General features: G+C 39.5%; 1 protein-coding gene across 5 annotated transcripts in view; it reads right to left on the reverse strand.

Moving 5' to 3' along the window:
- IKZF1 (IKAROS family zinc finger 1) overlaps nucleotides 1–22782 on the reverse strand; it is a 256897-nt gene that overhangs the window by 40910 nt on the left and 193205 nt on the right. For 2 of the 5 annotated variants that reach the window (XM_073678339.1, XM_073678338.1), the window contains 2 exons: nucleotides 22717–22776; nucleotides 20659–20919 (listed from right to left, as the gene is read on the reverse strand). In XM_073678339.1, the coding sequence (XP_073534440.1) occupies nucleotides 20659–20919; nucleotides 22717–22776 (321 nt within the window). The remainder of the gene's footprint in view (nucleotides 1–20658; nucleotides 20920–22716; nucleotides 22777–22782) is intronic. The other 3 variants (XM_073678341.1, XM_073678340.1, XM_073678342.1) reach the window with 3 other exon arrangements.

Here is a 22782-nt window from a genome sequence, read left to right on the forward strand (position 1 = left end):
TACTATTATTAATGTCACAGGCATTCCAATAACAATACTGTATGACTATATCTGGAATAGTGTTAGGCTGGCTGAAATAACTATCCTTTGATTTTATAAGAAGTAAAATAAAAATGTCCTGTAACATTACACATTTTCTTCGACTACCAAAACTTTAGAAATTTTCATGTATGTAATATAACAATCATGTCTGGTCCTCTTGTGTACGCTTAGATGATTATGTTTATACTCTACTTGGGAAACATTTGCATCCAGTCTCCTTTTTATTCATATTTATCAGATCTGAAGAATTAATCAACATTAATGAGATCAAAAAGAAGTGTAACATGAAGGCCCTAGAAGGAAACTTGGGATTTTACAACTGTTTAGCAGTGCATTTAAACTTCATTTTTTATTATCGTGCTTCCAGTAACTTTTAGAATCCAGAATTATTTTGTACGTTAGATACTGAAAGAAATAGAGAAGCATGTCCATCTGTTGTCAATTAGATGGATTTGATCATAAGAATTCATATCATTACTGATCTGTAATTTTATTATTCAAAAAATACATAAACATCATTTAATCTTTTTGACTTGCCTTTATTCGCTTATGTACTTTACCTGCAAACTAATGCATTTTGCAATGTAAATAGAGGTAAGAAATAAAATATCTAAAGAGCCAGATAATAATTCCCTTTCTAGGGGGCTACTATTTATACAAAAGAGTATCAATGCAAGCAATACTTTTTTTCAAGCTTTGTCTTCAATGTTTGAATGGCATTTAAAACATTATTCCCATTGTCATAGATGGATATTGCCAGACAGTGCTTGTAACAAGCACTTGTGCAATTTACTGCTTATTAAAATGTAAAGTTCCTGAGATATTAATAATTTTCCTTGGTTTATAGCTTGTTGGCTATGAGACCGAGGACCGCTACAGTCTAGCTTGTGAGCATTGCTCTGAAGCTGTCTGTGATTAGGAGATAACAACACAACGCGCTCCAGTGATTCTGCCATGATTTAAAACAATGCTTACAAGCTCAATAGAAAAGAGCATGTAATACTGCGCAAGTTCTAATGTATAGCAAAGGTGGTCGGTCTCCAAGTCAATAAGCTGTAAACAAAACAAAAGTGTTAATATATGAAGAACGGCAGAAAATTATAATCATCAGTAAAATGCAAAATGACTTGTATTTACAAGCACGCTGCGATAATACCCATTTATGAAAATGTGAAAAACTCTTTAAGTGGAGCACCATCACAGCAGTTTCACAATTTTACATTAAGATACCACTGAACTCACATACATATCAACAACCACTAGACTTATTTGAACATGTCTCTAATAAATAATGAGTACACCTATGCAGAGTAAAGGCTCTGTACAAGGTCCATGCACTTCAGTAATAGGTAGGGCCATATGGTGTCTTGGTGCCATATTGGTTTTCTCCTCTAGAAACAATTCTTATGAGCAGTGGAGTATCATGGTGGGGAAGGAAAGAAGGCACTGGGTTGTTTTTTTCCTGGCTTTAAAATTCTGAGGGAAACAAGATTTCAAAAGAAAAGTAGGAGTCGCAAGCACTGAAGATCCATGGCGGTGCACTTGCTTTTTTTTACTTTTGGCTGGGCGCCTCAGATCACCAGGTAAGAAACCACTTTATACTATATTGGGTTCAACAAGAACAAGCAGCCATAAACATTAATACTTTTCAAAGGGGTACTCAGGGGTCATTATTACTGGTTAAGAGGTTCAAGTGGCTAAATGATACCACATCGCTATAAATCTATGATAAAAAAATCTAATTTTTAAAAGTTTTATTAGTCTGTACAAAACATATCCATAAGCTGGATTGTGTCAGTAATAGATTATGATTTATGTGCAAACATTTCTATATTTCAAATAAAATTATGCTGATGAGTATTTCATTTAAGGGTTCCGTTCAATAAATGCAACAGGATATATTCAGTAAACATTCAGTATTGCCTTCTTAAAAAAAAAAATTAAATGTTATTTTAATGGATCCACATTTATATATTGCAAACATATTCAAATGTTTGGGCCCCATGAGTCCCCTCACTCTTTAGCTACTGAATGAACAAGGTAGCCTAATGTAACTTTATGTATGCCACACAACTGAACCAAGTACAATATACAGGTGCATCTCAGAAAATTTGAATATCATCAAAAAGTTAATTGATTTCAGTTCTTCAATACAAAAAGTGAAACTCATATTATATAGTGATCTATTTCAAGTGTTTATTTCTGTTAATGTTGAGGATTATGGCTTACAGCCAATGAAAACAAAAAAGTCATTAACTCAGTAAATTAGAATAATTAACAAAAAACACCTGCAAAGGCTTTCTAAGCATTTAAAAAGGTCCCTTAGTCTGTTTCAGTAGGCTCCACAATCATGGGGAAGACTGCTGACTTGACAGATGTCCAGAAGGCAGTCATTGACACACTCCACAAGTAACATAGTAACATGGTTTTTAAGGTTGAAGTAAGACTAAGTCCATCTAGTTCAACCCATAGCCTAACATGTTGATCTAGAGGAAGGCAAAAAAAAAAACCATCTGGCAAACACCAAGCTCCACATTCGGGAAAAAAATTCCTTCCTGACTCCATACGACAATCAACTAGTTCCCTGGATCAACGCCCTATCAAGGAATCTAGTATATATAACCTATAATATTATACTTTTCAAGAAAGGCATCCATGCCCTTCTTAAATTTTAGTAGTGAATCACTCATTACAACATCATGCGGCAAAGAGTTCCATAGTCTCACTGCTCTTACAGTAAAGAATCCGCATCTGTGATTATGATTAAACCTGCTTTCCTCCAGACGTAGAAGATGATCCCTTGTCCCCGTCTCAGGCCTCAGAGTAAAAAGATCAGTAGAAAGGTCTTTGTACTGTCCCCTTATATACTTGTACATAGTAATAAGATCACCCCTAAGCCTTCGTTTTTCCAAAGTAAATAACCCCAAGTGTAATAACCTGTCTTGGTGTTGCAAACCCCCCAGTCCTCTAATAACCTTGGTCGCTCTTCTCTGCACCCGCTCTATGTCTGAGCTATGTCTTTCTTATACACCGGAGACCAGAACTGTACACAGTATTCTAAGTGTGGTCGCACTAGTGACTTGTATAGAGGTAAAATTATGTTCCCAGAGTTCCAATTTTAATTTGGAAATCAAGGTCCCAGAGTCTGGAGGAAGAGTGGAGAAGCCACAATCCAAGCTGCTTGAGGTCTAGTGTGAAGTTTCCACAATCAGTGATGGTTTGGGGAGCTATGTCATCTGCTGGTGTAGGTCCACTGTGTTTTATCAAGACCAAAGTCAGCGCAGCCGTCTACCAGGAAATTTTAGAGCACTTGATGCTTCCCTCTGTCGTCAAGCTTTTTGGAGATGAAAATTTCATTCTCCAGCAGGACTTGGCACCTGTCCACACTGCCAAAAGTACCAATACCTGGTTTAAAAACAACAGTATCACTGTGCTTGATTGGCCAGCAAACTCGCCTGACCTTAACCCCATAGAGAATCGATGGGGTATTTTCAAGAGGAAGATGATAGACACCAGACCCAACAATGAAAACGAGCTGAAGGCTGTTATCAAAGCAACCTGTGCTTCCATAACACCTCAGCAGTGCCACAGACTGATCCCCTCCATGCCATGCCGCATTGATGCAGTAAATGATGCACAAGGAGCCCTGACCAAGTATTGAGTGAATTTACTGAACATACATTTCAGTAGGCCAACATTTCACATTTTAAAAGCATTTTTCAAGCTGTTGTTATAAAGTATTCTAATTTACTGAGATAATGACTTTTGTATTTTCATTGGCTGTAAGCCATAATCATCAACATTAACAGAAATAAACACTTGAAGTAGATCACTCTGTTAGTAATGACTCTATATAATATATGACTTTCACTTTTTATATTGTAGAACTGAAATAAATTAACTTTTTGATGATATTCTAATTTAGTGAGAAGCACCTGTATATTGCCATACACTGAAAGCTAAACCCAGTGATTGGCTGAAGAAGTCATATACGTTCCTGTCATAACGTATATAGCCGGCACTGGAGCAGCAGTGGGCAAGTATAGATTAGTTTTATTATTTTTAACCTTTGTATGATTTATCAGTTAAATGTATTCCTAGGGAATCAATTTAAAATGAGGGCTAGAAGGTGTCATATGAAAATAATTGGGTTGTGTAGTAACTTGTGACCTACTGAGATCTTCGTAAATATCCAACTCCTTCAATGTAGGTAGGAGCAAACTGGTTATTTCTCTACAGCCAAATTGCACTTCTTCAATAATTGAGCAATCGCAAGTCCAATAAATGTTTTTGGTGAAACAACTTTGTCTGAGACTTGCTATTATGTCACATTCCGCTGCGTAGCCCGTGACATACAGGTCAAAAAGCCAAACAATGGTCAGTATAAAATGTGAAAAGTAACATAGTTGTCCAGCTTGATTAAAAAATAAAAATGTCTGGAACACAGTGAATTCTATCAACTATTGGGTTGTTTAATCAATTAAAGTGGACTGTAACCATATTGCACAAAAAGGTGTTCCATCCATAAAGTGTCTAAAAAGGAACAGTGTTTGCTCCTCCATACATAAAAGACACTTAGTTTTGACTCTCTAATGGGTCTCTAATGGGCAAGAAAGGACCTGGAAACCATCTGCAGTGACTTTGAAGACTTAGGCAAGAAAGTGAAAGAATTGGGAGCGCAGGTGGTCTTCTCATCCATCCTCCCAGTGGATGGCCATGGAACAATGAGGTGGAATAAGATTCTACAGGTGAACAACTGGCTACGTCGATGGTGACGTCAACAAGGATTTGGATTTCTGGATCACGGAATGAATTACCTATACGATGGACTACTTGCTAGAGATGGGGTGCACCTTACGAAGACTGGAAAACATGTATTTGGAAGTCGCCTTGCTACACTCATCAGAAGAGCTTTAAACTAGAACAATGTGGGAAGGGAAGCAAAAGGCCAGAAAAAGCCATACAGCTGACAAATACTATTGAGATCTCTGCTACTGGAAGTGGAAAGGAAGAACAAAGACAAAACAATTTAAATAATAAAAATATGGGAGGAAGAGAAACCAATCACAAACTAAAATGTTTTTATACAAATGCACAAAGCATGGGCAACAAACAAGGAGAATTGGAACTACTAATGCAGGAAAAGGAATATGATGTCATTGGAATCACTGAAACTTGGTGGGACGATACACATGATTGGAATAAAAGGCTAAAAGGATACAACTTATTTGCAAGAAACAGACTTGATAAACGAGGAGGAGGTGTTGCATTGTATGTTAGAAAAGCGTATATCTGCACAGAGATTGAAGCTTCAGAGACTGGGAGTTCTGTGGAAACTGTTTGGGTAAGAATACAAGGAGAGAACAACGGAAAGGACACCATTGTAGGCATTTACTACAGGCCACCTGGGCAAGCTGAAGATATGGATGAACTCTTTATGTATCAAATGACCAAGTTCTCCAAAAAATATGACGTAGTGGTCATGGGAGATTTCAACTATCCAGACATTTGTTGGGAATCTCTCTCAAGTAAAACTAACAGGTCAAGCAAATTCTTATCCTCTCTTGCTGACAACTTTATCTTCCAAAAGGTAGGGGAGAAAACAAGGGGATCTGCTACTTTGGATCTAATCCTTATAAACAGGGAGGAAATGGTTGAGGAGGTAAAGGTGGCTGGGACCCTAGGAGGCAGCGATCATGCTATTATAGAATTTTGGATAACTAGAGGAGGAAGACATTTGAAGACTCAGACTTCAAGGTTAGATTTTAGAAAGGCAGATTTTAAGAGACTCAGAAAGAGAATAGGAGGGATCCAATGGCTGGATGTCCTTAAGGACAAAAATGTCCAGGAAGGATGGGAAATTTTTAAAAATGAGATTCTCAAAGCACAATCGTTAACAATCCCGAAAAGTAGGAAGAATGGGAAGCATTTAAGGAAACCAGGATGGATGAACACAGAACTTAAACACATGCTAAAAAGAAAGAAAGAAATGTTTATTAAATGGAAAGAGGGAGGCATATCTAAAGAAGATTATAATGCAGTCTGCAGATCCTGCAGGGCACGTATCAGGTTAGCTAAAGCTGACAATGAATTAAGGCTTGCAAGAGATGTCAAAAGCAATAAAAAAGGATTTTGGGGGTATGTCAAAAGTAAAAGAAAAGTCAAAGATGCTATAGGATTTTTACAGGATGAAAATGGAGAAATGGTAAGAGAGGATGTTGAGAAAGCCGAACTTTTTAATTCCTATTTTGCATCTGTTTTCTCTCAGAAAGAAAATGTAACATCAACTGATCTTCACTGTCCTTTTAAAGGAATAGAGGAATCCAAGTTATCTGTAAACAGAAAGATTGTGAGGGAATATTTAGCTAACATAAATGAGTTCAAGTCTCCAGGTCCAGATGAATTACACCCCAGAGTACTGAAGGAGATCGTAGAAGAAATTTTAGAACCACTCTCCATAATCTTTGAAAATTCTTGGAGAACAGGAGAAGTCCCAGAAGACTGGAGAAGAGCAAATGTTGTTCCTATCTTCAAAAAGGGGAAGAAGGTGGACCCAGGGAACTATAGGCCGGTGAGTCTGACTTCTATACCAGGAAAGATCTTTGAACAAATTATTAAACAACATGTATGTAAGTACATGGATAAGAATGAAGTGATTAACCAGAGTCAGCATGGGTTTGTAACTAACAAGTCATGTCAGACTAACTTAATTTCCTTCTATGACAGAACCACTGACTGGGTGGATCAGGGAAATGCTGTAGATATAGTATATCTTGACTTCAGCAAAGCATTTGACAAAGTATCTCACACCATCCTTATTGAAAAAATGACCAAGTATGCAATGGACCAGGCAACTGTTAGGTGGATTCATAACTGGCTTAGTGATCGGACTCAAAGGGTGGTTGTAAATGGCTTCACATCCAGCTGGATGAATGTCTCAAGTGGGGTACCACAGGGCTCCGTCCTGGGACCTGTATTGTTCAACATCTTTATCAATGATTTAGATGAAGGAATTGAGGGTAAACTGATTAAATTTGCTGATGACACAAAGCTAGGAGGGATAGCTAATACTAGAGAAGAGAGAGAGAGGATTCAAAAAGACCTAAATAAACTGGAGCAGTGGGCAGCAACCAACAGAATGGTTTTTAACAGGGAAAAATGCAAAGTACTACATTTGGGCAATAAAAATGAAAAAAGCATATACAGAATGGGAGGAATAGAGCTAAGCAATAGTACATGTGAAAAAGACTTAGGTATACTAATAGATCATAGACTGAACATGAGTCAACAGTGTGATGCAGCAGCAAAAAAGGCAAATACAATTCTGGGATGTATTAACAGAAGCATACAGTCTAGATCACGTGAAGTCATTATCGGTCTTTACTCCTCTTTGGTCAGACCTCATCTGGAATACTGTGTACAGTTTTGGGCACCACATTTTAAAAAAGACATAGACAAACTGGAGCAAGTTCAGAGAAGAGCGACCAGAATGGTGACTGGTCTGCAAACCATGTCCTATGAGGAACGGTTGCAGGATTTGGGAATGTTTAGCTTGCAAAAAAGAAGACTGAGAGGAGACTTAATAGCTGTCTACAAATATGTCAAGGGCTGTCACATTGTAGAAGGATCATCTTTATTCTCATTTGCACAAGGAAAGACTAGAAGCAATGGGATGAAACTAAATGGGAGGAGACACAGATTAGATATTAGAAAAAACTTTTTGACAGTTAGGGTGATTAATGAGTGGAACAGGCTGCCACGAGAGGTGGTGAGTTCCCCTTCAATGGACGTCTTCAAACAGAGGCTGGACAGACATCTGTCTGAGATGATCTAGTGAATCCTGCTTTGAGCAGGGGGTTGGACCAGATGACCCAGGAGGTCCCTTCCAACTCTACCATTCTATGATTCTATGATTCTTTGCCAAGTATGAATCTTTTCCTGACAAAATCCCTTGGTGAGGGTCAAACTCTTATATTTTTGTTCTATGGAGGACTAAAGTCAGTACTGTTTTTGGACTGCTCTTCCTCATAATACATTACATAATCCATAATACCTAATCCATTCTCAGTGCAGCCTCAATAATTGTACCATGAATAGTGTTGAGCCACCCCCGTAGTGTTCGGGTTCGGTTCGGTTCGTCGAACACCGGGATGTTCGAGGAACTGTTCGTCGAACTGTTCGTCGAACACCTTAGAACACCGTCGAACACCGTTAAAACCAATGGCAGGCAAACAAAAACACATAGAAACACATAGAAAACACCTTCAAAGGTGTCCAAAAGCTGACAAACTGCTCAGAAGACGCTTTCTTTAAAAAAGCCGGCCGGCAATTCAGCAGCGGCATACACCGGTACCCGACAATTTAGACAAGAAGGAATAGAGCCTCACACATAGATTAGATAGATAGAAACATGTCAGTCACATATATATGAAGTACAGTGACAGTGTTGCTTACTGTACTTGTCATTTAGTGTAAAGGATTTATTAAAAAATATAATAGTGTTTTCATGCACTGTCTCTTTAAAAAAGCCGGCCGGCAATTCAGCATCTGTACCCGACAATTTATAACAGACAGAATAGAGCTTCACACATAGATTAGATAGATAGAAACATGTCAGTCACATATATATGAAGTACAGTGATAGTGTTGGTTACTGTACTTGTCATTTAGTATTAAAATAAAGGATTTATTATTAAGAAAAATTGGCGTGGGGTTCCCCTTAATTTTAGTCTCTAGCGGAGGTTAAGCAGACAGCTGGGGCAGATGTTTGAAGCCTGGGAAGGGGGTAATACCCACGGAGCTTCCCAGGCTACTAATATGAGCCCCCAGCTGAATACATAGCCTTTACTAGCTATTAAAATGGGGGACCCCCCCAAAAAAATGACGTGGGGTCCCCCCTAATTTAATAGCTAGCAAAGGCTAGGCAGACAGCTGGGGGCTGATATTAATAGCCCAGGAAGGGAGCCATGAATATTGGCCCCCTCCCAGGCTAGAAACACCAGCCGTCAGCCGCCCCAGAAATGGAGCATTCATAGGATGCGCCAATTCTGGCACTTAGCCTCGCTCTTCCACGCTGCCCTGTAGCGGTGGCAGGGGGTAATAGGGCTGGGGTTGATGTCAGCTTATAATGCCAGCTGACATCAAGCCCAGGTTAGTAATGGAGAGGCGTCTATAAGACACCCCCATTACTAACCCCATAGTCAAAGTTAAAAGAAAACACAAACACCCAGAATAAAGTCCTTTAATTGAAATAAAGACACAATCCTTTATTGTTCTAAATTAAACCATACTTACCATCACGCCCATTCCAGCTGAAGCCAACGATCTCCTGCAATAAAAGAAAAATAATAAAGCAACATCATCCTTACCTTTCCATGGTTCCCACGACAGCTTCAGCTCTGCTACATCGAGATGACAGGCTGGACCGCAGCAGAACGCTGCCATCCAGCCTGTCATCCCGCAGACACTGAGAAGCGCAGGCATGCTTGCGCTCTGCAGTGTCTGGCTGTGACGGCATAAAGATGAGACGAGTTCATGTCCAATGAACTCGGCGCACCTCATGCACGTCACTGACAGCGTGGGAAAATTCTCCTGCACTCAGCACTTCAGCGTGAGAATTCTCCCACGCTGTCAGTGAAGTGCATGAGGTGAGCTCATTCATGTCCAATGAACTCAGCTGACCTCATGTACGTCACTGACAGCGTGGGAGAATTCTCACGCTGAAGTGCTGAGTGCAGGAGAATTCTCCCACGCTGTCAGTGACGTGCATGAGGTGCGCCGAGTTCATTGGACATGAACTCGGCTCATCTGGATGCCGTCACAGCCAGACACTGCAGAGCGCAAGCATGCCTGCGCTTCTCAGTGTCTGCGGGATGACAGGCTGGATGGCAGCGTTCTGCTGCGGTCCAGCCTGTCATCTCGATGTAGCAGAGCTGAAGCTGTCGTGGGAACCATGGAAAGGTAAGGATGAGGTTGCTTTATTATTTTTCTTTTATTGCAGGAGATCGTTGGCTTCAGCTGGAATGGGCGTGACGGTAAGTATGGTTTAATTTAGAACAATAAAGGATTGTGTCTTTATTTCAATTAAAGGACTTTATTCTGGGTGTTTGTGTTTTTTTAACTTTGACTATGGGGTTAGTAATGGGGGTGTCTTATAGACGCCTATCCATTACTAACCTGGGCTTGATGTCAGCTGGCATTATAAGCTGACATCAACCCCAACCCTATTACCCCCTGCCACCGCACCAGGGCAGCGTGGAAGAGCGAGGCTAAGTGCCAGAATTGGCGCATCCTATGAATGCGCCATTTCTGGGGCGGCTGACGGCTGGTGTTTCTAGCCTGGGAAGGGGCCAATATTCATGGCTCCCTTCCTGGGCTATTAATATCAGCCCCCAGCTGTCTGCCTAGCCTTTGCTAGCTATTAAATTAGGGGGGACCCCACGTCATTTTTTTGGGGGGGTCCCCCATTTTAATAGCTAGTAAAGGCTATGTATTCAGCTGGGGGCTGATATTAGTAGCCTGGGAAGCTCCGTGGGTATTACCCCCTTCCCAGGCTTCAAACATCTGCCCCAGCTGTCTGCTTAACCTCCGCTAGAGCCTAAAATTAAGGGGAACCCCACGCCAATTTTTTTAATAATAATTCCTTTATTTTAATACTAAATGACAAGTACAGTAACCAACACTATCACTGTACTTCATATATATGTGACTGACATGTTTCTATCTATCTAATCTATGTGTGAAGCTCTATTCCTTCTATTCTAAATTGTTGGGTACAGATGCTGAATTGCCGGCCGGCTTTCTTAAAGAGACGGTGCATGAAAACACTATTATTTTTTTTGATAAATCCTTTACACTAAATGACAAGTACAGTAACCAACACTATCACTGTACTTCATATATATGTGACTGACATGTTTCTATCTATCTAATCTATGTGTGAAGCTCTATTCCTTCTATTCTAAATTGTTGGGTACAGATGCTGAATTGCCGGCCGGCTTTCTTAAAGAGACGGTGCATGAAAACACTTATTTTTTTTGATAAATCCTTTACACTAAATGACAAGTACAGTAATCAACACTGTCACTGTACTTCATATATATGTGACTGACATGTTTCTATCTATCTAATCTATGTGTGATTCTCTATTCCTTCTATTCTAAATTGTCGGGTACCGCTGCTGAATTGCCGGCCGGCTTTCTTAAAGAGACGGTGCATGAAAACACTATTTTTTTTTTGATAAATCCTTTACACTAAATGACAAGTACAGTAATCAACACTGTCACTGTACTTCGTATATATGTGGCTGACATGTTTATATCTATCTAATCTATGTGTGAAGCTCTATTCTTTCGGTTCTAAATTGTCGGGTACCGGAGTATGCCGCTGCTGAATTGCCGACTTTTCATGTTTCACTGTTGGCACTGTTCCCATCGATTTGGGCAATCACTGTAATGCCACAACCACCATGGCTGTGGCATTACAGTGAGTGGCAGACAATCCCTGCATGATTGGTGCTCTAAAGAGCACCAGACATGCAGGACACGCTTTTGGTGCACGAACAGTTATCGAACATAACCTCGAACAGCCGAATTTTTTGCAAATCGTTCGGGTTCGTCGAACAACTCGAACACCGCCCAAAACAGCTCGAATTTGAGATTGGCGAACAGTTCTAGTCGAACACCGCTCATCTCTAACCATGAAAAAGAGCTTAGAAAGTATGATATCAAGAAAGCGCATATTTCATAATATGTCATACAACTGAAAAGAACAATACACTGAATACTTTTTCAGAATACTTTACATATAACCATGCGAAAACAAATTCACGCAAAGATGGCTACCACACTTACAAATAATAGCATGCAACAGAGATGCAGATGGGTTGCTGGTTCAACATACATGATTCTCTAGTGTTTAAACATACATGATTCTCTTGAGTGGAATTCTCAACACCTTCCCTTCATTATATGGATATTTCAGGAATCCTGAAGTAGTTCTGAGCCTTTTTGAAAGACCACCCATTAAAATTTGAATTTGGCCTTTAAATGTTATCAGTAGCTGCAATTACTACTGTTTCCTGTTTTTTCCTCAGCTGTTAACAGCTGATCTGTGGAGGTGTTGATGTAGTATCCCTACAAATCTAATAACAAAAAACAGGGGAGGGGAGAGGCCAGCTCACCGGTTCTGTGATTTGCGATGCAGTCTAGAGGTCCGCAGGGAGAGCCTGGAACTTGGCTGAAGATAAATATAATGGTAGAAGAATCCAGCGGGTGAAAAAGTAAAAAAACTTTATATCAAGATAAAAAATAGCAGCAGTGCACACCAGCAAATTGCAAAACCTACGCATTTCAACCTAAATGGCCATGATTAAGACCTTTTTAAGTTGAAATGCGTAGGTTTTGCTACTTGCTGGTGTGCACTGCTGCTATTTTTTAACTTGATATAATAAAGGTTTTTTACTTTTTCACCCACTGGATTCTTCTGCCATTATATTTACAAATCTAATACTGATAACCTGTAGGAAACGTCATGCACATACAGCAGATCACTAAACTAACCGTATCTTTGGTTACACACACCTAAGTGAAAGATATATTAGGAAAAGTCATTCTTCGTTGTTGAACAATAAAGCAAAGAAAAATATAATTGCAACATTATTTTTTGGGTTTTATCTCTGCAGCATTTATTGTGTAATTAAAATGACCTGGCAATATGATTCTCCGGGTCAGTATGTTGACGGTGATATCAAACTTGTAAAACTTTTTTTATTTCTCCGTAAATTGACATGTGTAAAAGCTTATTTTTTTTACACCCTGAGCTGACATTTTTATTGATACCATTTTGGGGTAAATATGACATTTTGATAAATTTTTATTGTAATTTTAGGGGAAGTGCAGGGACTTAAAAATGTCAATCTTGGCATTCCGAGTCTTTATTTCTTTTTGCCATTTAATGTACAGTTTAAATAAATTTATATCTTGATTGATTGTACTGTTTCGGACATGAAGATACTAAATTTGTCATTATTTTTATTCCTTTATTTTTCTGTGGGGAAAATTGGGTGATTTAAACTTTGATTATATATATATACACAGTACAGACCAAAAGTTTGGACACACCTTCTCATTTAAAATTTTTTCTGTATTTTCATGACTATGAAAATTGTACTTTCACACTGAAGGCATCAAAACTATGAATTAACACATGTGGAATTATATATTTAACAAAAAAGTGTGAAACAACTGAAAATATGTCTTATATTCTAGGTTCTTCAAAGTAGTCACCTTTTGCTTTGATGACTGCTTTGCACACTCTTGGCATTCTCTTGATGAGCTTCAAGAGGTAGTCACCGGAAATGGTCTTCACTTCACAGGTGTGCCCTGTCAGGTTTAATAAGTGGGATTTCTTGCCTTATAAATGGGGTTGGGACCATCAGTTGTGTTGTGCAGAAGTCAGGTGGATACACAGCTGATAGTCCTACTGAACAGACTGTTAGCATTTGTATTATGGCAAGAAAAATGCAGCTAAGTAAAGAAAAACGAGTGGCCATCATTACTTTAAGAAATGAAGGTCAGTCAGTGCCAAAAATTGGGAAAACTTTGAAAGTGTCCCCAAGTGCAGTTGCAAAAACCATCAAGCGCTACAAAGAAACTGGCTCACATGAGGACCGCCCCAGGAAAGGAAGACTAAGAGTCACCTCTGCTTCTGAGGATAAGTTTATCCGAGTCACCAGCCTCAGAAATCGCAGGTTAACAGCAGCTCAGATTAGAGACCAGGTCAATGCCACACAGAGTTCTAGCAGCAGACACATCTCTTCAACAACTGTTAAGAGGAGACTTTGTGCAGCAGGCCTTCATGGTAAAATAGCTGCTAGGAAACCACTGCTAAGGACAGGCAACAAGCAGAAGAAACTTGTTTGGGCTAAAGAACACAAGGAATGGACATTAGACCAGTGGAAATCTGTGCTTTGGTCTGATGAGTCCAAATTTGAGATCTTTGGTTCCAACCACCGTGTCTTTGTGCGACGCAGAAGGGGTGAACGGATAGGCTCTACATGCCTGGTTCCCACCGTGAAGCATGGAGGAGGAGGTGTGATGGTGTGGGGGTGCTTTGCTGGTGACACTTTTGGGGATTTATTCAAAATTGAAGGCATACTGAACCAGCATGGTTACCACAGCATCTTGCAGCAGCATGCTGTTCCATCCGGTTTGCGTTTAGTTAGACCATCATTTATTTTTCAACAGGACAATGACCCCAAACACAACTCCAGGCTGTGTAAGGGCTATTTGACCAAGAAGGAGAGTGATGGGGTGCTATGCCAGATGACCTGGCCTCCACAGTCACCAGACCTGAACCCAATCGAGATGGTTTGGGGTGAGCTGGACCGCAGAGTGAAGGCAAAAGGGCCAACAAGTGCTAAGCATCTCTGGGAACTCCTTCAAGATTGTTGGAAGACCATTTCCGGTGACTACCTCTTGAAGCTCATCAAGAGAATGCCAAGAGTGTGCAAAGCAGTCATCAAAGCAAAAGGTGGCTACTTTGAAGAACCTAGAATATAAGACATATTTTCAGTTGTTTCACACTTGTTTGTTAAGTATATAATTCCACATGTGGTAATTCATAGTGTGAATGTACAATTTTCACAGTCATGAAAATACAGAAAAATCTTTAAATGAGAAGGTGTGTCCAAACTTTTGGTCTGTACTGTATATATAATTGTACATTCACACTGAAGGCATCAAAACTATGAATTAACACATGTGGAATCTCGATTGGGTTCAGGTCTGGTGACTGTGGAGGCCAGGTCATCTGGCGTAGCACTCTATCACTCTCCTTCTTGGTCAAATAGCCCTTACACAGCCTGGAGGTGTGTTTGGGGTCATTGAAAAATAAATAATGGTCCAACTAAACGCAAACCGGATGGAATAGCATGCCGCTGCAAGATGCTGTGGTAGCCATGCTGGTTCAGAATGCCTTCAATTTTGAATAAATCCCCAACAGTGTCACCAGCAAAGCACCCCCACACCATCACACCTCCTCCTCCATGCTTCACGGTGGGAACCAGACATGTAGAGTCCATCCGTTCACCTTTTCTGCGTCGCACAAAGACACGGTGGTTGGAACCAGAGATCTCAAATTTGGACTCATCAGACCAAAGCACAGATTTCCACTGGTCTAATGTCCATTCCTTGTGTTCTTTAGCCCAAACAAGTTTCTTCTGCTTGTTGCCTGTCCTTAGCAGTGGTTTCCTAGCAGCTATTTTACCATGAAGGCCTGCTGCACAAAGTCTCCTCTTAACAGTTGTTGTAGAGATGTGTCTGCTGCTAGAACTCTGTGTGGCATTGACCTGGTCTCTATTCTAGCTGCTTTTTTCTTGCCATAATACAAATTCTAACAGTCTATTCAGTAGGACTATCAGCTGTGTATCCACCAGACTTCTGCACAACACAACTGATGGTCCCAACCCCATTTATAAGGCAAGAAATCCCACTTATTAAACCTGACAGGCCACACCTGTGAAGTGAAAACCATTTCCGGTGACTACCTCTTGAAGCTCATCAAGAGAATGCCAAAAGTGTGCAAAGCAGTCATCAAAGCACAAGGTGGCTATTTTGAAGAACCTAGACTATAAGACATATTTTCAGTTGTTTCACACTTTTTTGTTAAGTATATAATTCCACATGTGTTAATTCATAGTTTTGATGCCTTCAGTGTGAATGTACAATTTTCATAGTCATGAAAATACAGAAAAATCTTTAAATGAGAAGGTGTGTCCAAACTTTTGGTCTGTACTGTATATATATATATATATATATATATATATATATATATATATATTTTTTATTTTTTTCCCAATTTTACTTTATTTTTTAGTCCTTTTAGGAGACTTGAACTTCTGCTTGTTCAACCACTTATACTATGCACTGCAATATCACAGTATTATAGTATATAGTGAAATCATGTTCTCCTATGAAGCCTTACCTGCAGCTTTCAGCAGGCCCAAGACTGCCATGGTAATCCATCAGCATGCACTAGCATTGCTGTAATCCCACTGTCAGAGACAGACAACGGCATTTAAAAGGTTAAACGGCAGTTACAGAGATATACTGGCTATGTAACACAGACAGTATTTGTCTAGTATAAAGCCGGCTTAATACTTTCCTTAGCAACCCATGACGAAAATGTACGTCATAGGTATTTAAAGAGTTTTTGCGTTTTAGTTGTAAAATCGAAGTCAACAAGAGTGGCACAATTTCTTAAAGAAATCAGCCATGTTATTCTCATCTAATATAACCCATTTAATTAATGTCCTGCCAGACAGTGGGGATTCCTAACATAAAGTTAACTTTAGGTTATATTTCTACAGAGTTTTTTGAGGTGTGTTTTTGATTGGGTCCACTTATAAAACACCTGAAAAATCACTTCAAAATGCTTGAAAAACTGTTCCAATTCATTTCTATTGTAAAAACATATTGCTGTTCGTGTGTTCAGTCTTTCAAACATTTTTTCCATATCAGGTTTTGAAAAACTTGGCTGGTGGGAAAAAAGAAAGTGCACGTCAAGTCTTTGAAGCGGTTCCTAATGGAAAACACTCTGAACTAGGCACTTTTCAATCAAAAAGCGGCTCAGGAAAATAAACTTTTACAGAACGCTTCTAAAACTCTTCGAAACTGGTTCACGAAACAGAAAACTCCACCAAAGCTCACCAAAAAAGGAGCATTTCCTAAAGAAGTTTCCACTTGAAAACTTGTTATTGACTGCGTAAAAACAACTTTGTCTGCACATAGCCCACCCTACTGAAGCTCTCAGAAGTCTGATGGGATTAGCCATATATTGTTCTCAGTTTACCTTTGACATCTCTGGTGCTATTCCTGCCTCCTTCTGCCTATCCTCATTCCAAACCAGCTTGATCCTGACCTTTTTCTGATCTGTTATCCCTTCAGACTTTGACCCCAACCAGTCTGACTTTGTTCTTGTCTGTCCTTATGTTATCTGACCTGAGATTTTCCACTGACTTTGAATTTGCATCTTGAACCAGTTCTTGATTTGCCCTTCCTGTTACTGACCTTGCTGGTTTAACCATCCTTGCCTCAGGCTCCCTATTCAGGCATGCAAGTACTCTGTGGGCACAACCCAGGGGACCCCTTGTAAGTCCATATCCCCTTGTAAAAGGATTAAAGGATATGGGCTGGGCTTCCTCTGGGACTTGCTAGATGGAGTGGCTAGTGCCTAGTCAGTCCAAGGTAGTTTTCTGAGCTGTAGGCCTCTGACATACTGCGCAATATGTAATTAACGTGAAGTTTTTTTGTTCAGTTATTTCAGGCTAAGGGCACATTGCATTTTCATGCACTTAGCCTAAAGTATATGCCGGAAGTATACTTCAATGTTGCTATAGGCTGTCATTTACTTCTGTATCGCTGGTATGCACCTGAAGTTGCACCTCCTACATTCAGAACACCCGGCACACGACGACAACTGTCATAGATGCTGCAGACACGTTTTCTACAGCAGTGCTCCAGATGTGCTCAATATGTGCTGAACGTTGTAAAAAATCACTTTCGGCAGAAGACTTTATTCATTAATTATTTATGCTCAAAACAGCTAACTTTGCCCTTCATCTGGCCACACAAGCCTATTTTAAGTGGTTTATAGGCACACCCGGGAACATCTTTTTAATTTTAAATATGTGACTGCATGGATATTTATGAAGTAATACAAAGCAGAATTTTGTTTATTACACATGAAAGTGATTTTGGTAAGTGCTGAAATATATATAAGGCCCACAATGTTTACGCAATGTATACTCGGCTCCAAAACAAAAGTGGCATGAACAATGTTGTAAAAGAATGCTACAAGGCAATCGATGTGCATTTCTTATACTATGCTATTTAGTTTAAATGCAATTATTTTTAACATAATGAGGTATTAATTGGAAATGGAAAAATTAACTGGTGAAAAAGTTGTGTCAATGGCCGGCTAATCAATATCAAGCTGATGAAATGGAAACAACAAGGAACTAAGCAGCTTCCATACCTCCCAAAATGGGAAGGCTGTATGGAGTGGCGGCATGCATGCGCCGCCAAAATTTCATACAACTTTTTCATACTGCAGACCTCCTGATCTGAAGGGATGAGGGATGACTGCATTTCAAGGGGTTATCCAGCCTTAGGCTACAAGTCTGCAATCACTGTATGTGACTGTAGACTTGTGAAACCTTACATCGCACTGCATGCTGTGAGGATTTTCCAGTGCCGGACACATGACCGCAAGTATGTGATTTGCACACATGTAGTCACGAACTGACTAGACGTACACGACCTTGCTCAATGCAAGTGTATTGAGCGAGATCTGGCAAGTCTATTCGGAATATGGCTGTACATATGCAAATTGCAAACGTGTGGTTATATGACTGCCTGCTCCCAGCTCAGACACCGGAGAATCCTCACAGCACGTAGTGCACCCAATGTGAGGATTCACAAGTCTGCAGTCACATAGAGAGACTGCAAATCTGTAGCCTAATGACAGACAACCCCTTTAAGATAAGATGGACCTTAAGTATGAAAGTAAGCCTAGTGGTTAATGGAGTGGTAGTAGCTGATGTTTTAGCTTTTCCCCTGATTAACTCTTTAATGTATGTTAACAGGCTCTCCGGCCATTCAAATCTCATATACTTTTGACTATCCCTTTGATAACCACAAACTTTGTAGGCAGCTTTAGGATGCATCATAATAAACTGTTTTTAGTTTAGTTTTTCTTGGCTTTAATTTTAAAGTGTGATTTATATGAAGATTGTAGGTATGACTATTGTATAAAATACAAAACTGCAGTGAATAATACAAAGAATCACTGCTGTAATGATACTTCACAGACACTATGCAATAAATAATGGTATTTCACTGTTTTTTTTTAGGGTTTGCATCAATTCATGTAAAGAACATGCCTACAACTGTGAACAGTTGGTTTTCTTTTTTATTGTGAAGCAAACAACAAACAGAACAAAATAACTGAAAACTTCAGGGTACATAACTACTCACCCCCTAAAGTCACTACCTCAGTTTGCAGCAATTACAGCTACAAATCACTTTGGATATGTCTCTATGAGCTTTCCTCATCTTGCCACTGGATTTTTGCTCATTCCTCAAGGCAAAACTGCTACAGCGCCAACATAATTAAGCAAGAGGTACCACTAACCAAAACAACACCATGAAGACCAAGGAAAGCTCCAAACAGAGACAAAGTTGTTGAGAAGTACAAGTCAGGGTTTGATTATAAAAAAAGATCGCAATCTGTGATGATCCCCCGAAGCACCATCAAATTCAATATCATCAAATGGAAAGAACATGGTACCACAACCAACCTGCCAAGAAAGGACTGCCCACAAAATCTCTCAGAACGGCCAAGGAGGGCATTAATCAGATAGGCAGCACAGAGTTCAAAGGTAACCCTGAAGGAGCTGCAGAGTTCCCAAGCAAGACTGGAGTATCTGTCCATATGACCACAATAAGCCGTAAACTCCATAGAGGTGGTCTTTATGGAAGAGTGGGCAGAAAAAGACTTTACTTACACACAAAAATTGTATAGCTCATTTTGAGTTTGCCAAAAGAGATGTGGGAAACTCCCCAAATGTATGGAGGAAGATGCTGTGGACAGTTGAGACCAAAATTGAACTTGTTGGCCACCAAGGTAAATGCTATGTCTCGCGCCAAACCAACACAGCTCATCACCCCAAGAACACCATCCTCACAGTGAAAAATGGTGGTGGCAGCATCATGCTGTGGGGCTATTTTTCAGCAGCAGGGGCAGGGAAAATGGTCTGTGTTGAGGTGAAAATGGATGGTGCGGAATACAGGGATGTTTCAGTCTGTCAGTGATTTGAAACTGGGACGGAGATTCACCTTGCAACAAGACAATGACCCAAAGCATACTGCTTTAGTAACACTTGAGTGGTTTAAGGGGAAACATGTAAATGTTTTGGAGCAATCTAGTCAAAGCCCAGACCTTAATCCAATTGAGAATCTGTGGTCAGACTTGAAGATTGCTGTTCACCAGCGGAAACCATCTAACTTGAAGAGCTGGAGCAGTGTTGACTTGAGGAATGGGCAAAAATTCCAGTGGCAAGAAGTGGAAAGCTCATAGAGATTTATCCAAAGTGACTTGTAGCTATAATTGCCCCAAAAGGAGGCTGTACAAAGTACTGACGTTAGAGGGGTGAATAGTTATGCACACTGAAGTTTTCAGTAATTTTGTCCTATTTGTTGTTTGCGTCACAATAATAAGAAAACCAAATGTTCATAGATGGAGGAATGTTCTTAACACAAACTGATGCAAACCCTCCAAAAAAAACCAGTGAAATTCCAGGTTGTGAGGTAGCAAAGCACAAAAAAAACAATGGGTTGGAATACTTTCGCAAGCCACTGTATGAGTATTTTCAGGAGATACAGTATCTGTATAATGTATTGTCAACACTGATGTCACAGCTATTTTGGAACCGTAAAGTTTACATTGTGTTAGAGGCCAACTATCTTTTATGAAGCCACATGATCACTGCACTTGTAGCATGCCATGATGCATTACTTTTTCGGCCTTTAAAGAAAGAACTATGCCAGGCCTTACCAGTGTGGCTTCTTTTGTGTACCATGAGCACATTGGGGCCGATGCATATTATCCCACAGATATCACATTTTAGTTTTCCGTTAGGAAGTCGAATACCTCCAACTCCTGTTAAGGCTTTGGTGCCTTGTCCGTTCAGTGAGCCATTCATTTTCTCCCCAGCAACATCAATCATTCGTAAATCTTCTGCACATTCTTCTCCATTCATTTCACAGGTACGTCCGTTCTCCTCATCACTATGGGTCTCTACTTTTATATTGCCAGCTAAATGAGACAAAAACAGGTGCAAAAAACTCACTACCGCTTAGAAGCACTTTCCAAATCAACATTTACATGTATTATTTTCAATAACATAATTAAATTGATAAAATGAAACAGCTTTTCATATTAAAACAACTTATTCTCTATTACAACATGCATTTAATTTCAAATGACTTCACAACACAAGTGATGCTTTGTTTCAATAGAAGTATAACAAAGGGAGTTCATGGGAAACTGTCATTACGTTCATTCTGTCCGAACCACTTCTAACATGGTAGAGACCTTTCAATCAACGGGAATGGAGTGGGGAGCACCGGCTAGTGACCTCACTAGACAAGTCAAGTCTCTCACTAAACTCCCCCGCTGGCTATTCAAAGTATGTTTATTCTGAGACTCCGCAGCATTTAGAGCAGTACAGGCAGTATGAATCTGAGGACAGGCTCACTTTAAATATTATATAAAAGAAGTCATTTTATTAGCCAACAATTGACTGAGTAGGAATTGGGGTTGGTTCACACGACCGTATTTTCAGTCCGAGCGCGGTCCGTGAAAAAACGTACAACAGTGGGACCAATTTTTTTCACGGAACGTATGTACATGCGAAAAAACTGCAGCATGCACTAGGTGATGAGACTCGCCCATTCATGTTTATGGGTGTGCAAAAAAAGGTTGGATGCCATACTGAACCACAGTATTCTTTAACATAGTAAACTGTAAATGGTATTGTATATTATTAATAACTGCTGCTGTAAAAAAAGGATTGCATACAGATAAGTGAGGAAAAATTTTTCGGAGTTTTCCAGATGAAACTGACGATTTTTATACAGTTTTGTGAACCTAGCCTTTTCGCCCCATTCTTGAGAAGGGACCAGGAAGTAGGATTGGGGTTGGAGTTGTAGAGGATTAGCGAGGGTGAATATTACTTCTTTTATTATTTTTATATTAGTCTGAGCCTTTCTTAAAATAAATGTTTACCCATAGATAACTCCTTTAAAGAGTAACTGTCATTTTAATTTTTCTTTCACATATTAATAGTGCTCATTGAGATTAGAAACATTGTAATATATCTAGAGAAATCGGCTTCCTTCTCTGTCAGGACTATTCATTCATTTTCAAAATTCTCAATTCACGGGTAAAATAGTTTTTAGTAAAAACAGATTGTTATATTACTGAGATAAGAAATAATAGTTGGTTCTGATAAGATTCTATATAGTAAAAGGGGTAGGAGGATGGAAGAGCTCTGTCCCTGGCTACTCCCTCCTTCTTCTCACTCTCCTGTATATAGAATCTTATCAGTAGCAACTGCCATCTCCTATCTCAATAATGCAACAATCTGTCTTCACTGAATACGGATTTTACATGTGAATTGAGAATTTTGAAAATGATTATTCAGTCCTGGCTGAGAAAGAAGCAGATTTCTCTGATGAGATATATTACAAAGTTTCTTATTTTCTCTTGCACTATTGATTTCTGAAATAAATATTAAAACAATGGTTACTCTTTAATGGTTTTCTATTGAGATACAGTACAACAATGCTTAGCATTAGCATTTTTTTTGTTTGTTTCACAGACATGTTTTTACTATACATGCAAAAGACAGAGTAAATGGTTAAAAGCGGTATGATGACAGCTATCCATACATAATAGCAAAAATCCACACCAAGCCATATTCAGAAAAAATAAATGTACGGTAGCGCATGCAAAACCTTACCGCAAAGTGACACACACACTCACTGTGCAGGAAATACTGCATGCTTACAGAATGTTAACCACGCCATGGTACAATTAAAATATACTTACGGGAAAATGATTTGAAAATGATAGCGTGTAAATCCCTAAACCGCTCAGCCTCACGTACAGCTGCAA

This window comes from Phyllobates terribilis, unplaced genomic scaffold (assembly GCF_046119375.1).
Source record: "Phyllobates terribilis strain yellow unplaced genomic scaffold, ASM4611937v1 Scaffold_4__5_contigs__length_816908805, whole genome shotgun sequence".
NCBI lineage: Eukaryota > Metazoa > Chordata > Amphibia > Anura > Dendrobatidae > Phyllobates > Phyllobates terribilis.